Source organism: Pelodiscus sinensis, chromosome 17 (genome assembly GCF_049634645.1).
Source record: "Pelodiscus sinensis isolate JC-2024 chromosome 17, ASM4963464v1, whole genome shotgun sequence".
NCBI lineage: Eukaryota > Metazoa > Chordata > Testudines > Trionychidae > Pelodiscus > Pelodiscus sinensis.
The window spans coordinates 24,758,243-24,775,441 of record NC_134727.1 but is presented as its reverse complement, the minus strand read 5'-3'; the positions used below and the strand labels follow the sequence as shown (position 1 = coordinate 24,775,441).

The following is a 17,199-nucleotide window of genomic DNA, read 5'->3' as shown; positions in this document are numbered from 1 at the left end:
ATGGCATCAGCCACTAAAATCATGCAAACATTGAAAGAAATAAAGCAAAAATATAAGGAGATTATTGTAAGGTCTGTTCTCTAGCAACAAGCCAGCATGCCTAGAGATAAATGTTTTATACTGACAGCAAACAGGAAATTCCATCTTACTTTGGGGATAGAAACAGGCCCAATTCAAAACCCTTGATTCACCCACGCTCAAATTCTGGCCAAGTGCCAATCTGGTCCAAGCTTATAAAACATTACTAATTCTAGCTGTAGTGATAATGATTCTTAAGCCTGCATTCAGCCACTTCATTTCCCATCATTAAACCCATTCGTCTCACATCAGGTCAGGTACAGAATCTGATTCTGTTCGCCCTCCCATCACAATCTGGCTGCTGCTAAATCAACCCATACGTAGGCCTAAGCAGGAATTTTTTTTCGCCTTTTAAAGATTTTCCTGTCCTAAATCTGGTTGAAAGGTCAGAGTATCAAAACCTTTTTGGACTCACAATCCAAAAAACAAACAAACCCACCCATTCCAGTTTTGCCAATTTAAAACACTCTGTTTTGCTTTTTTAAAAATATTTCATTTTCATTTCATTCAGTTTTAGAAATCTAATTAGTTTAAAGTTCAAAACGCAAGGTTGATTTGAACTGGAAAACTGGGACTTCTCATTTTAAAAAATGTTGACTTTTTGGTCCAAGCTGAAACATTCATCAAAACTTTTCCCACAGACACTTGCAGTTTAGATAACTTTTTTTTAAGTGTAAAAAAAAATATGGCAGTTTAAATAAATAAATAATCAATCAGTCCTTGACCACCTCTATATATGTGGAATATTTCATTAGAAGAAAAACCCTTCAGCCTATCTGTATGAAGAGGACTATGGCTTCCTTCTTTAAAAAGGTAAAATACAGTATGTTAATGCACATCTAGTCTTCTGAGTGCTACTGAAATGGTTGCCACCTTGACCAACACACAGGGGATTGAATTAGGCCTCTCCAGAGCTGTTCCAACGACAACTGAGGAGAACACACATCTGTTACAACAACAGCTAGAGAGCAGTGACTTCAGCTAAGTAACAGCTGTGAAGACCTATTCCACAGGGAACCTGTAACACACACTAGCTAGTGGTTTACACTATTTCTACGTCTGCTACAGACTCATTGTGTAACTTTCAGAAAGGTATCTGAATACAAAACCTTCCAAAAGTACTCTCAAATTCTGAGTGCCTAGTGCCTGATAAGCCAACGGCAGAACAACCATAACTACAACCAAAACTGAGGGGGCTCGGAGCTTATGAAAAGCAGACCGCAGAAATCCAAAGTTGGGCCTACAAAGTAAGCTAACACTTTAGAAAATTTAGGCCTATGTAATTTTGGCCATAACTGCTCTGCATTTTCCATGTCAATTGCCAGTAACGGTACTTAACGATCTTTGTGATGTGCTCTGACAACCTGGGTATCCGATGTGCTATTAAGTTATTAATTTATTTTATTGCCATTACTAAGAATTTCCCTCTGTGGTAAACTCTGCTTACCCACACAGAGGATGTTGAAGCTGAATCCTTGTGTGACAGATTTGCTGACAAGCTGATCTGGGAGACTATCAAATCCAACATGGCCCCCTAGGGAGAGATTCCGTTTCTCTTCATTCTGTTAAAGCAAACAGAGTCAATTTAGCAAGAGAACATTTAAAGAGAGTCAATAGCATCAGGGCCAGGGAATAAAATCACAAGAAACGTTACCATGATACTCAAGGCAGAGCCTGTTTCCGAGTCACTGAGGCAATCCTAGCACTACCCGCACAGAGGTTTATGTTTTGATATCCACATTCCAGACATACTGGTAATTATAGCCAAGCATCAGTAGAAAAAACAAATCTAATCTTAGCAAGGAATTATCTTAAAGGGACAGAAGACTAAATTGCTGAGCCACTCTAGAATAAAAAGTTGGGGGAAAATTCAGCTCTGTCCATCTTATGGAGAATAAAGCAGGCGAAAACAAAAAACAAAACAAAAAACCCAAACCCCATGTTTTATTGATCACTTCCCTCCCTTTCGTATGTCCAGAGAGGCTCCTGCCCTGAATTATGTCAAAGCTAGTCTGGAGTTCTTTCAGAGCTCTTGATCTTTTTCCTTTAGCTTTGCCTTAAGCAGCTTTGTTCAATCACACTTCCAGGGGGTACACGTTACAGGGAGAAGCAAACGAACACTCTCACCTCACCATCTGTGACCACACCAGTACCTCTTCCTCCTCAGCTGTTCCTCTGCCCCCCCGCCCCATACACACACACGCACCTTGCAATCCCATCTGTCTCCTTCCTCCCCAGGTGGAAAAAAGAAGCCAGCCACTTTTATTGGAAGTAAAATAAATTTTGTTTAGAGATAAATAAATAGGAATGACACAGGAGGAAATAACTGAGTAATAAAATGTCCTTCTGAATAAATCCCAGGGAAATAGAAAGACATGAAGCCTACAGTCTGCCCCTGCAAAGATACACATTGAGCTCCTAGGATTTTACTCTACTGTGTCCAGGGTTCTGAATAAATAGCCACAAGCATGAAAATCATCAGCTCAGACCAAATGCCTGATGGCATAACCAATCGGCTCCATAGGCTTCTATAAACTAGCATTTGTTTACACAGGGGCTGAATTTGGCTCAGGGACACTACAGAATTATCATCATTCCTTGTAGCTTAAGCCTATCAATCTCAGAAATTGACAAACATTCTTGCAGTTCTAGTCACCTTGTAAAGTTCACCTCTCTGGCTGCCAAAGGCATCCAACGGAGTGCATACCAGGGACACAGAGACTTAGCACATATGCAGTCTGCTACTGCACATAGAAAAGGGGAAAAAATGGCTCAACTGAAAATCCAGAACCATAGTTACTAGTTACTAACATATTAAAAAAACTGAATGTAGCCCGAGTGATGCACACAAGTTATGGGGTATCATACAGAAATAAGGGGGAGCAATTCTATGCCCTGTGTTACATAGGAGGACAAACTAGAGGATTGAATGGCCTCTTCAGGCCTAAATCTGCAAGACATTGATTGGAATCAAGGGACAAGGGAACTTTCATCCAATTTCCTTAAGTAATTAAGAAAAGAATTGTGGTAAAGTATTTATTTTGCATATATATTTAGATTTACAATCAGCTTTCACCTTCACTCCACTCAGCCTAATAATTCCACCAAAAGCAATGGAGTAGACCACTAAATTTACAAACTGTTTTTTCTTTTCAAGTTGCCACTTTATGCATTTAGGCCTAATGGAGAAGCTAGAAATGAAATGACATGGAAAGAGATGCAAAGTAAGGACTGAAAAATAAGTTATTTTAGAGTACGTTCAGTTTCATTCTAACATTTCCTTTGTGGAATTGCACATTTGGTACTGCAACATTTTTAAATACAGCCATTTTTTCCATTGCAAGCACAGAGAGGAAAAAAAAATGAGAGTCTACTTATCTAAACAGGTTTTTTGCTCCTGTTTCCATCCCCCACTATTCTGCCTTGATGTTCCATTGTGCAACACAGCCAGACTACAGAAGCCGTACACTTAGAATAAAGTTAATAGGCTGTCATGTTTTAAATATATTCCCATAAGGGGAGGAGAGGTAAAGCTCTAAAAGCAGTAACTTGAAATTAATTCTTTCTGTGAACAAGATTCCTAAACAAAAGATTAACTTGTTTAATTTCATCTCAAGTCAAAGTTGTCTTCAGTCCTGCTTTGGGAAGAATAAATAAATATTATCTTTATTTAAAAAGACTTTTAAATCACAAGAGGACCTTTTAAATGGCTGAGGCATCTACTGTGTTTGAAATAAGACTGAACTTTCTTTTCTGTGGGTATTGATCTGTTTTTCAAATGAAAATTATCACAAAGCTCTCCCTAGGGCAGAAAGACAATCTGACCATAATCATTTGTTCTCTTGCAATCAGTCCCTGTTTAATTCATCAGTATTGACTGTTCTCACCAAACAACTAGGAAGAAGCCATCGCCAAAATATCCCCTTTGAGAGAGATGGTTCCTATTTAGACTCAAAGATGGTCAAGTGCTAAAAGTATTTCTCATTGTTTAACTAAACCAAAATCTGGGTTCAGAAATAATGTTCTCACTAACACATGGCCGCTTGGATTACAAACATACTGTACTCGGGTGTTGAGCATCGCTTCTTTCCTTTCGTCATTGGCCAGGCTAGTTAGAGATGATACTAGTCTAATCTTTCAGGCCTTTGGCTTATTTTTCAGTCCTTACTCTGCATCTCTTTTCATGTCACTTCATTTCTAGCCATGTCCAGGGTGTTACAATACATTAGCGCACTCAGCTCTCACTTCGGAAGACACTGGTTCATTTCCTAACCACAGAAGTAGGGAGAGCTCTCGATCCACCCCTCAACACATATCAACATGATTCATGGTCTTGGCCCAGAAGACCATGTTACAGATGAAAAGCCAAAATAGTGGTGGATACAGCACAAAGAGCCAAGGGAAAGAAGTTGTTGAGCGCAAAAAAAACCAAACAAAAACAAAAACAAAACCACGCTGACCCTTTAAAAGCCGCATGTGGCCCAAGCAGGCTTCCGTCGGCCGCAGCATCAGTTCTCACTGTGCCAAGCAGCACTCTGTCCATACAAGGAAAAAAGGTCAGAGCAGGGGACTGAGAGAAAAGCCGCGGGTGCGGGAGCTGCAATTTTTCCTTTGAAAAGCCACATGTGGCTCGTGAGCCACGGATTGGCCACCCCTGGCCTAGAGAGTACATATCCCGCCCCTGAGATTCCCCCTTCCTGCCAATTCATTTCAGTCCTGAGCCGTCTGATCTACACTATGGAATTTGGTTGACATAAGGCAACTTGTGTTGACCTACTCTGTATGTATCTACTCCACAACGTCAGCCCCCAGGCCATAGGGATCCAGCGCAGAGCTGGGCTGACAGACAATAGGCAACAGACACTGTATCATCCTAACTACATCAACCTAAGCACTAAGATGGAGTTATTAGGTTGGGCCAATTACATCATCAAGAGCAATATTACAGGTCAGAGTTCTGCCTTATATCAACCTAACTGTAGTGTAGACCAAGCCCTAGATAGGCACCTCAAACCTGAAATGCATTGGCAGGCAGGGGGTTCCCAGAGATCAATGCACACATTTTTCAAGAAAAATTACAGGTTTCCTCTCCCCACCCCCTTCTGCGCTTTCCTCAAATCGCTGTTTACATTCTGTGCAAGTGTTTGCTCTCTCTCTTTTCCTCTTACTGCGTACAAGAAACACACTGTGACAGGGACTAGCAAAGGCACCATCTGGACAAGACACCGCCTTTGAAGAGCTCAGATGTCTAAGCACTGTTCCATCTACAGAACTCCTGGAGGCTTCCGCCCACATTCCCATAAAACTGGTTTCCCTTCCCCTTCCCCCACTCACATCCCTCAGAGAGAACCCTCCCTCGACTTTGGCACATTGCTTCCACAGAAAATGGACTGTTATTGTTGGGCTGAGAAGGAGATTACCCCGAGACTAACCAAAAACACAAACCAGAATCTTAAGATGCTTTCCATGATCACCACTGTCTGAGAAGGAAACAAACAAGGCTTGTCTGAGAACTATGATTAGAATAAGAATGCCCCCAAAAGACTTGAGAGATGTTCCTAGGCAACAGCCAGCATCACTACTGCTGATTTTAAAGCAAGCTCTAGCGAAGCCAGGCTGAAATCAAAAACTAAAACATGCTCAAGAAAGAGAAGGAGAAAAGCAAAATCTCCAGCGGCGTTTCTTTTGCTTCTCTTTGCAATGTTTAGTTCCAGGTCAGCAGGTGTCAAGAAAGAGGTGCACTGCATATACACTGCTAAAACACCAATCCTCTAAACTGGTCATAAGATTAAAAATTCTGTGAATGACATAAAAACGGGGCCAGTAATGTTGTGATGTTGTTTTTCTTTTTTATTTTCCTCAATGGTAACACAATTTGATCCAAATCCAGGATCTTGTTGCCACTGAAGTCAAAGCAGAAGTAAACTGAATCTACTGTGAAGGAAGAAAACTACTGGTGCATTGCTGTTATCCTACTATAGTGCCACTGCTGCAGCTACCTAGGAAACATTAACCATACGACCAGGACGGTTGATTTGTTCCATTTCTATGGCAAGCCTCCGATGGCTTTGATTGGAAAGGTAGCTCCACCACCAGTTTAAAAAAAAAAGTCATTCTTCTGAGAAAATAGATTTATCTAATTGTGTGTACGTGTACACGCATGCAAAGTATCAACAAAAATAACAAAGGATACAGATTAGAGAAAAGGGAATATTTTTTATTTTTGCCTGTTTGCTGACTTTGTGCTCTTCACAGCTCTTTGCATATAACTAGTTTCTCTATATAGTCAGTTTTGCTAGTTGTCTGTTGTTTAAATGGAAGATCTATACAAAGGAGAGGAAGACATTTTTTAAAAACATACAGGAAACTGATTACCAAACTTGAACAATGTGGCTATTTGGCCGGTTGAATGTGGCTAGTTCATTATGGCTGTAGCCACTATAGTGGCTACTGCTTCAGAACTGGCAGGACAACACCACTCTATATAGTCAGCAGACACAGCTATTTGGAGGGACCTAGTTTTGCCTGTGTCGTTCCTTCCTGTCATGTTTATAATGTGATTTGCTCTTTACACCCAGGAGGAACAATAGGGAGGGATACCTTCTTTGTCCCAACCAGGGGCAAACCACTGACGACAGAAAGGTGGTGTTGCTCTAAGGAGTAGCTCCTCACGTTTTCCTGTCACAGCCTCTTCCTCCTTCCTCTTCCACGGCTACATTTCTACCACCTTCCTCCTTATGTCCCAGATAATACAACAGTTGCCACCATCTCCCCTTTTACTCTCCATCCTAGTGTTTCCCAACTGGTGTTCCGCGGAAAACAAAGATTCCAAGAAAATTCCATTACAATAACATTTTATGACACGAAAATAATAATTAATATTTAAGCCTTTATGAATTTTATTGAAAACTATTTTCATTTGTGTTTGTCACAATACGTGTCCCTGTGTAATGCCAGCTTAGCTAGAGAGTGGGGACAATGAGGTCACTACTCAGTGCTGATGTCCATATATTAGGCTGTTATTAGGAGTTCTGCAAAATTCTTTCGAGTTTAAATGGGTTCCGTGGCCAAATAAAATTAGGAAACACTGTTCCATACAACTATTTCTCTGTTTTTCCCACATATATTTCTTCTTGCTTTCTCCTTCCTCTTTCCCCTGATTCTCAGGAGGAGCAAGGCATCCAGCAACTTCCTCAGACTGAAATGCATGCTGAGAAGAGTAACAGGGAAGCAAAACAAACACAAGATTGGGTAGATGCGCCGCTACCTGGGCCTGCAGTGCTACACAGCGAAAACGTGCATGTGGCTGGCTGCAATCAGTGGCCGGCGGAGATCAGGAACCACAGAAAGGTAGCCTTCAAAGAACAACCTGGGCATGACTACTGGGTCCAATTCTATGAGGTATTCATTTCCACAACCAACCTAGATGCTGAGAGCCTTCAGTGCCTCATAGCCTCTGCTCTCTACTAAGGATGTTAAGGACGAGTCGATTCCCCCTCATCCCGTCTTTGCTGCCTCTCCACGGCGTTTGCGTGGAGACCGGGATCAGCTGGGGACTCCCCAGCAGATCCCAGGTTGTAGCGCAGCACACAGAGCCCAGGGTCAGCTGGGGAGTCCCCAGCTAATCTGGGCTCCGTGTGGCATTTCAAAGTGGCAGCGCAGCATGGAGCCCAGGGTGAACGGGAGACTCTGAGACCACTGCTGACCCCAGGCTCCATGAGGGGGCTTCTACTTTGAAATGCACAAGAGCCCCCACTGGGGAATCTTGTACATTTGAAAGCAGGCACCCGCATGCAGCCCTGAGTCACGTGGAGTTCTGCATTCCTCCTATATTTCAGAAGTGCCTATCAACTAGTCGAATAGCCAATGGAAATTCCACCTACTACTCGACTAGTAAATTACTCGATATTTAACATCCTTACTCTCTACACTACAGTCACCAGCTGGCCAGAAACCATATCACTAATGGAAGATGAACATTTTGTCCTTCTTGTCAAAACAGAAAGGAGAGGCTGCAGCAGAGAAAGGTCAGAGGGACCAAACCAGAGAGATTTTGAAGGGCTGGACATCAGCCATTCTACATCAAGCCTCAGCTGGCAGGAAAATGTAACAAAGGAACAGAGAGAAAAAAATAGCAGTAGCTAGTTTGATCATGTCCCTTTAATGAAGTCAGATGGAATTTTCCTACTTCCAAACTCTTCCTGTTTTTACCCTCAAATTAGAATCAATTTCAAACTACAGGCAGTCCCCGGGTTACGTACAAGATAGGGACTGTAGGTTTGTTCTTAAGTTGAATCTGTATGTAAGTCGGAACTGGCATCCAGATTCAGCTGCTGCTGAAACTGACCGCTAGTTCTGACTTACATACAGATTCAACTTAAGAACCCCAAGCGTCCCCAAGTCAGCTGCTGCTAAAACTGATCAGCGGCTGATTCCAGGAAGCCCGGGGCAGAGCAACTCTGCCTCGGGCTTCCTGTAGTCAGCGCTGGTCAGTTTCAGCAGCGGCTGACTTGGGGACGCCTGGGGCAGAGTAGCTGGGGTTCTGCTGGGTTGCTCCAGTAGCGCCGCTCCTCGGTGCTACTGGACCAACCCAGCAGCACCCCAGCTGCTCTGCCCCAGGCGTCCTGATTCAGCCGCTGCTGAAACTGACCAGCAGCGGCTGAATCAGGACGCCTGGGGCAGAGCAGCTGGGGTGCTGCCAGGTTGGTCCAGTAGTACCCAGAGCGGCGCTGCGGGACCAACCGGCAGCGCCCCAGCTGCTCTGCCCCAGGGTCCACAACAAAAGCCTGGTCTGCTGGGGGGAGCACACTAGCTGCGCCTCCCCCCCCCCCCCCAGCAAACCAGGGACACGGGGAGCAAAGCCGCAGCGGCAGCGGGGTGCCGCGCCTCTGAGGTTTTGCTCTGGCAAAGCCTCAGAGGCGCGGGACCCCGCCACCGCTGCGGCTTTGCTCCCCGTGTCCCTGGTCTGCTAGAGACGGTCCCCAGCAAACCAGGGACACCGGGAGCGCAGCCGCGGCAGGGTCCCGCGCCTCTGAGGCTTTGCCAGAGCAAAGCCTCAGAAGCGCGGGAACCGGCTGCGGCTTTGCTCCCGGTGCCCCTGGTCTGCTGGAGACGGTCCCCAGCAGACCAGGGGCATCGGGAGCAGCTTTTCTCGCCCCGGAGGTCGAGGTGGCGGGACCGCTGCCTGCGAGCTCCGGGGCGAGAAAGCCTCGTTCGTAAGTGCGGATCCAACATAAGTCGGATCCGCGTAAGTCGGGGACTGCCTGTACCTCACCCCATTTTCCAGCCTCTACTCCCAAGAAGCTTATTTTTACTTCACCATGTGCCCAAATCTGCTTCCTCTTCTGTGATCCACTTCTCCAGCAGGCCACAGGCAAAGAAAGGGGTTGGGCTGCTTATGCCTGCCGCGGATCTGGCCCTGCTGTGGACCTTAGAAATGCCGGTGTCAATGTGCACAAGGCAGTCCTCAAAAGGGATTAGCAGCAGGGACTCACCTGAAAAAATCCTCCAGGTTTACTTGACCTAAAATTCCAGTCTTTGCCATCTGCCAGTTTTAATCGTAGCATTTCTCATTAAAACGAGGGTATCTGACAACTGGCACTTGTGTTTTTAAACAGACAACAACCCTAACACTTTTAAATGGGTGGGGAGCAGGGGTTGGCTAAGGCAGCAGTTCAAAGGAAAAAAATAAGCAGGTGACACATTCCCAATTCATTTGGTTAAGTCTTATGCCCAAGATGTTCTTTAAAATCATAGACCGAATATCTAAATCCTGCAGATATTACTCAGGCAAAGCAGCATATGAGTGAGAATTGCTGTGTTTATATGTGGCTCTTTCTTGTTTCTAAAAGATTTCCCCCCCCAAACTAAAGCATGTGAAACAAAGAAAACAGCAGCATTTTTTTCAGACAAAGCAGGAAACGCACAGCAGGGAAAAAATGATTATTTTTCTGAATAAATAAAAATGGCTTTATTTTAAGAAAGTCACAAATTAGACATTTTAAGGTGTACATGGTTCATCTCCAATTAGCCCAGCCCTTGAGAACACTCCCTGCAATGTCATCATGGCTGGGAAGAATAAAAATCAGAACAAAATTGCTGACCTCCTTAACTTCAGCCAAGGTGTCTAATTAGAACAGGGTTGAGGCTGGCTGCAGCATTCCAAGAGCTAATCCAATGATTGGGAGCACAAATGGTGGGACTGGAACAAAATCCTCTAATTTCAATGCCAGAAAACTGTGACAAGTTTCACTGTTTAAAGCTTTGCATTGCTGAGCCTGTTTACTGCCTGTTTACAGAAGCCAATACCGCACAATCACTGCATAGCGTATCTTCTCCAGCTTGGAAATCCTCATTGGCAGATGATATTTTTATTTACATAGAGCCCTCAGTCCTAGGGAAGTAGGTAGGAGTTACATGCACACCGTGCAGAATTTGGTCCTTAGAGCCATTAAGCAGCCCAAGAACAACAGCCTGGATTCAAACACCATCACACCAGGAGCTCAATTTTGTTGCTTGGGTCCATCTCTAAGAAAGCTGCAAAAATGGCAGTTAGCCCAACACCCACCTGAATCCCATAATGTCAAATTGATTATTGTAATAAAAAAAACCTGTAGTACCCAGGGGGGCAGTCAGGGATCATGGCTCCCTATGCCAAGAACTGTACAAAACACATAGAAAACAGATGGAACAAAGCGTTTCAGTAGGGGTGGGCAATAAAACGGCAGTGGTTCTTCAGGCTTAGCCTCTGGCAGTCTGCTGCCATTGTATTTACCTGCACCTCAGCAGATACGGGCGATTGCAGCTCCCAGTGGCTGAGGAATGCTGTTCCCAGCCAATGGGAGCTGCAGAAAGTGGCACAAACTGGGACACCACTTCCCACCGCTCCCATGAGCCAGGAACAGCGATCCACAGCCAACGGGAGCTGCAAGCACTTGTACCTGCAGAAGCGCAGGTAAATATAGCAGTGGCCTGCCAGGAGCTAACCTTGGTGAACTGGATCCAGCCCGTGGGCCTGTATTTGCCCATCCCGAGTCACAGTCTAACCAAACCACTGTGAGAACAGGATACAAGGGGAAACTAATGTTAAGGAGACCAAGTGCAGTTTCCAGCCCTGGTATTCAAAAAAGTGAGATGAAATGGTGGGAAGTTACATTTTTATATACAAAGTTATATTTTTATATACCCTTAGGTACCATTTCTTGGCCCAAACCTCAATACCCTCAGCACAACTGGTCCTCAATGGGAGAGGTGGCTGCTCAGTAGATGGCAGGATCGGGCCTCTTATTAATCACAAAGCAAATGGCTTTGTCTTCTCATTCTCTGCTCCCTGGTACATGCCTGGCACACGCTGATTAATACAAAAGTCAATGACATTGATTAAGATGCTATTCACTTGTCTCCTTAATAAAAAATGAATGGCACAGGGAAATTGCTCATCCCTGCAGCAGCTCTGCAGTAATTCATGCGCTTCCAAAGAAATCTTAATGATGACTAAGTGTGGGGAAGGAAGATTACGCAGAATAACTTGGCTAACCTTTTGACAAGTGGGCAGGGTGAGGCAGTCTCACGGGCTTGCTCATTCTGTACCTCCTTACCTTTGTCTGTCTGTCCTTCCCACCACCCACAATGTGTATCTTGACCACACAGCTCACTGCTGGTTTGGCTATCCGACTTGTGCAAAAGTAGGTTACCACACTGTACTCCAATGGCTGCAGCTTACACAGGATACAAACCCTAATATAACTACAACAACACTATTGTACAGAAAAGGCACAATCCTGAGACAGAAAGCCCACAACTACACTAGGGCTACGTCTACATTGGCCCCTTCTCCGGAAGAGGCATGTTAATTTCCAACTTCAGAATAGGGAAATCCGCGGGGGATTTAAATATTCCCTGCGGGATTTAAATAAACATGGCCGCCGCTTTTTTTCCGGCTTGGGGAAAAGCCGGAAAAAAGCGTCTAGACTGGCGCGATCCTCCGGAATAAAGCCCTTTTCCGGAGGATCTCTTATTTTTCCTATTCTGAAGTTGGAAATTAACATGCCTCTTCCGGAGAAGGGGCCAATGTAGACGTAGCCTAGGTGTGTATCACACTGGCACTTTCCTCTGAATATATCCCAGTGCTTTACAGAGACAAAGGTGTTATCCTCACTGTATAGATGGGGAAACTGAGGCACAAATCAGTCAAGTGATTTGTCTCAGATTACAGGGAGTCAGCGTCAGGAATAAAACATCGATCTCCTCAATTCAGCCCCTTACTCCAACCAGGAATGTCAAAGTTAACATTAGTTTCTATATCAATAATATGCCAGATGATTTTTCTTCAAGTTTCAACCCTTCGGATCCTTCATCTTTCAGTGCACTAAATCCTTTCCTATGTTATTAAATAGGCCAGCCACCACCGTACATTTTCAGGGGCTAAGCAGCAGCTAACAGTTCAGACTGAAGTAAAGCTTCTTTCACTGGGTGGGGCAGTCTGGCAGGAGTAATGGCAATGACCTTTCAAGGAGCATTTTTATGATACTGGAAATGCTCAGACTAAAATTCACAACAGATCCAGGATTTTTTTTTTTTTTTTTTTTTTTTGTTACAGATAAAAACGTTACCTTCCCTGAACCCAATATATTACCGCTCTGTCAAGCAAGTGAGACATGTAAAACGTTAGTTAGAGAATAATACCATAAAAGAGGTAATAAAATAATTGCTCAGGACAGGCTAAGGATGGCGAAGAGATGCTGAGGCAGACAGCACAGCAAGTATTCATACAGAGTTTTTAGGTGAACTATTCATAGGCCATAAACAGCCCAGACACTGTTCACCAGGGTTCACTGATGGCAGGCCAGCAGACAATTTGTTTTTGGGCTGCTTATTGCCCACCCCTGTTATAAAGACTATTGCTAGTCATAGCACAGTTATCTGTGGCCTGATGAGCCTTCAAATTCGCCACAGGATGAGAGACTGATACCACAGTAAAAGTCAGACAGAAGAGATGAGACTCCCTGATTTTTGTGATGCTGAAAAGCTGTTGTGTCTAGTAGCCATGCAGCTGACTCTGAGCCTCATCAGGGCCCCAATTCAGCAAAGCACTTCAGCACCACTTACAAGTCATTGCAGTCAGTGGGACATAAGCATATCTTTAAATCCATGGTGTCCAACATGCTAACCACTAGCCACATGTTGAGCGTGGCTAGTTCACTATAGCAGTAGCTACTATAGAGGCTATTGCTTCAGAACTGGTTCGACACCACAGCTTTAAACCTTTTGTTGAACCAGGACATGGTATTTCAAAGCAAAGGCAAAAGTCCAATGGATCAATAAGAGCATTTAAACATGAGGTTTGTGTTCATTATTTGTATTATCACTGCAGTCTGCTGCATTTAAGCTTCTCTCTTTCTCCTCAGTAGAGACTAGATTATTGTGCGACACAGAAGCCTCAGAGTGCGCCAGATACACTAAAGAAATTAATCTGGAGGAATTTTAAGATTCCTGAATGAATTTACTGGTGCCAATCCTTTTTAGCCTCTCTCACAAACGGACTTATCAAGACGAGAGGTGCAAAACCTGCATATGCCATGAACTCCTGGACATCCTCCACTGGGCGGGGGAAGAGAGGATGTCAACTCTATCCCTTCTGCTCACCCCAACTATGTCCTTCTGCCCTCCAAAGGCCCCCAGACTACAACAAGAGCCCTCCTCGGGCTCAGTATCAAGTGCATGGCTAGACATCACAGCTTTTCAGCATTACAAACATCAGGGAGTCTCACCTCTCCTATCTAGCTTTGTACTGTACCATCAGTCTCTCCTCACCAGACAAGTGAATTTCCCATGGAGGTAGAGGGCTTCCAGAGCGAGGGGTTCACAATCACACATGGAGAAGCTTGGGGGGGGGGGATTGAAAAGGGGATGAGCTGGCTCTTCTAAGTAGCTCTGAGAGATTTCTTCCTTATCAATTCAGTGTTGCTGTTACCCTGGTGATATGACTGTCCTGCATCAAAGTTCTCAGCACTGTATCGCGTTTGCATTTCCTTCTCCACTGCGACTCACAAGTACACTCCAGAATAAGCACTGCAGTTTTCAAATCACAGCCATATCGTTCTTCATACAAAGGAGACCACATTAAGTCACTTGAGTCCCGTTGCACAGAAGTCACGACAACAAAGCCTGCAATGAAGCTTCCACCCTGCACTGCACTCTGATTAAAAAAAAAACACACACACAGGAAAAACAATCCCTACTCCATCCCACCCTTTCATTATAATCCTTTTTGTAAGAATGTCAAGAATTTTCACAGAACATTCGTGCCATTATTCAATGTCACGCCCAGCTTCGAGATGCCCAGAATTGGCACCAAATGTCAGTAAGGAAACCAAACAGAGAGGTAAAATCTATGTTTAAAAAATATTAAACACCATGACTTAAAATTGCAGAGGCAAGGAAGTCAGAATTTATCTCCTCCTCTGCCCATTAGCAAAAGATGAAACTGAAACTGCACCTACCCTGAAAAGTTTGTGGGCTGAGTTTCAGAGGTTCATAGCAACGCCACAGCCCACAGAAGTCATTGGGGGCTGCAGGTGCTCAACCTCTTTGCAAACCAGCCCGTTGTTTATTTTTCACACTGACCTTCTATTACCCTAGGTCAGCAGTTCTCAAAGTGGGATTCACAGACCAATAGTGGTCCACAGCTGCCTCCCAGGTGGTCCGTAGCTTGAGCTCAGTCCCCTTCCTTCCCCCATAAGGTGGGGAGCCCATGCTGCCTCCCCACTATGTGAGGGGGGGACTGAGCTCTGCCTCCCCTCTGCATCCCACTGAGAAAACGGTAGCTAGGCTTTCCCCGCTGCTGCCATTGGCCGGTGCTACCTGGGTAGTGGTCTCAGCGGCTCCCAGCAGGGAAGACCTCATGCCACACCGCATCAAGGAGTCCGCTAGTGCCACAGCCCAGCACATGGGGAGACACCTTCGCAAGACGAGAGGTCAGCACTCGCGCTGCATCATGGTATCTCTCTGCGGGCCTCTCCTGCCTCCAGGTATTGCCCAGGGGAGGCACGAGGCCAGCCATTGGAAAAGGCCTGGAAGCTGCAGGGCTGGGGAAACATCCAGAGGAGCCCCGAGGCCTTTTCCCTATGCCCATCCTGCCTTCTGCTCAGAGATGCAGGCAGCTGCATTTCCGACGCGGGAGGGCTGCTCTGTAGGGCAGCCGCGCTCAGTGGTGTTGCTGCAGAAACCAGGGGAGGGGGCCGCCTGTCTCCCTAGGAGGTCTGGGGCTGCAGCCAGAAGGAGCAGGGTCACTAGGGGACTCTGTCCCCCACCTTCATCCCTCACCGAAGAGCTGGAGAAAACTGAGAAATGCTTCTGTATTGCACCGTGCCCAGTGCACCCCATCCCCTGGCTTGCTTTGTACAACTGCAAAAAAACTATCTGGAATCTCAGGATTTCCTGTGTTGACAAGGTACCATTTGGGTTGCCATAAACATGAATCCAGCCTAGAGGACAACAGAGAAGCCGCCCAGCGCTGAAATGGGTAGCAATTCTAAACATTTGGTTCTCGGTTTAGAAACAATAGCCTACAGGATTGTGCTACTTCTGGCAGCAATATATTTATTATAGAAGCAGTTCCTTGTAAGACTGTGCTACTGGAAGCAGGGAGCAGCTCTCTACAAGCCACTAGCCAATGGGAGCAACGGGGGTGTGAAGCCACATAAGCATCCCCGCTCATGCCCAGACCCCCACACTGCAATCCCCTTCACTCACCCTCTCCCCCACCAAGATCCTGCACCCCCAGCTTGCTCCTACACCCTCCCTCCTGCCCAGACACCCAATCTCCAATCCGTTTATACACCCTTCCTCCTGACCAGGTTCTGAACCCTCCCTCCTGGTCAGACACCCTCCTCCAAGCCCCTGGCTGCACCCTCCTTTGCTCCTGCACCTCCCCCTTGGCCAGACACCTAGCCCCATCCTGCTCCTGCACCCTCCCTTGCTCTCTCCCCCTGGCCAGACACCTACTCCCAGTCTGCTGCTACACCCTGCCTCCCACCCAGACCTCACACCCTCACCCCCGGCTATACTTCTCCTCTCACCCAGATCCTGCATCCCCATACCTATTCCACTTGCTGGCAGCCCTGTCCTACACACTGAACCCCTCATTTTTGTCCCCACCCCAGAACCTAAGGGGATCCACAAAATCCACTAACTCTGGAATCCCAGAAAAATAAATCTGGACTATGGGAAGACCTGAACATCAGTCCTTTCCATCACCTCCCCTCGCCCCATGGGGTTGGAGCACCAGAGGAGTGAGGAGTCTCCGTTGGGACCCCACATCAGTGAGGGTTGGGGTTTTTTTGGAAGAGTTTTTTTTGCTTCTCTCTTGAGGTCGCCAACTGATTTTTTTGTGGGTCAGTAGCCCCCGACCCAAAAAAGGTTCTCCATGTCTGCCATAAAGAAAGAAAACATCGAAACATTTTTGTTGGACATAAATTAATATTTTACTTTATTTAAAATGAAGTCTGATAAACTAACATGAAAAAGATTAAATGATTAAACAGATTAAGCATTTAAATTAAACCATTCTCCCTAACTGCAGCATTAGAAAAATGGTTCAGTGTAATTATTTAATTAAAGATGAGTTTCCATTAGCAACTGGTGGTCCGTGGAAAGTTTTGCATTGATCCAGGTGGTCCACGGGCCAGAAAGTTTGAGAACCACTGCCCTAGGTCCCTGATCCTACACTACCCTCACTAGGCATCTCCATGGAAATAAAGTGCTGTTTTCTGTATTAAATCCAGGGTCCTGGGTTTGTTCTCCAGGGTCACCCAGCTCTACTGGGCTCATTTAACAAACAGAACACCATTTAAAAGCACCGTGCACTTCTTACACAAACAAAAATCCCAAATTGCTTCTCTTTGCCTGATTATCAGGCCCTCCATGGTGGTGTGATTTCTCATGCCATCTTGTAACAATATTTAAATAGCAAACCAAAAGTTGAAGTGTCTCAGAACTAATCTAGAAGCTTGAATCAGAGCACTTTCCTCAGCTCTTGCAAGCAAATGATTTTAATATATACAAAGACTTCTGATTTTACCACTGTGACGTAGTGGGGGTACTTGCTGGGCTGTGGTGACC

General features: G+C 45.3%; 1 protein-coding gene across 5 annotated transcripts in view; it reads right to left on the bottom strand.

Moving 5' to 3' along the window:
* SEPTIN8 (septin 8) overlaps positions 1-17,199 on the bottom strand; it is a 79,368-nt gene that overhangs the window by 40,588 nt on the left and 21,581 nt on the right. For 2 of the 5 annotated variants that reach the window (XM_075900342.1, XM_075900341.1), the window contains exon 2: positions 1,526-1,640. The exons of 1 other annotated variant lie outside the window; for it this stretch is intronic. In XM_075900342.1, the coding sequence (XP_075756457.1) occupies positions 1,526-1,640 (115 nt within the window). Of the gene's footprint in view, positions 1-1,525; positions 1,641-1,732; positions 1,752-11,020; positions 11,025-17,199 lie in introns of those variants that run through there. 2 more of the 5 variants (XM_075900344.1, XM_006128517.2) reach the window with 2 other exon arrangements.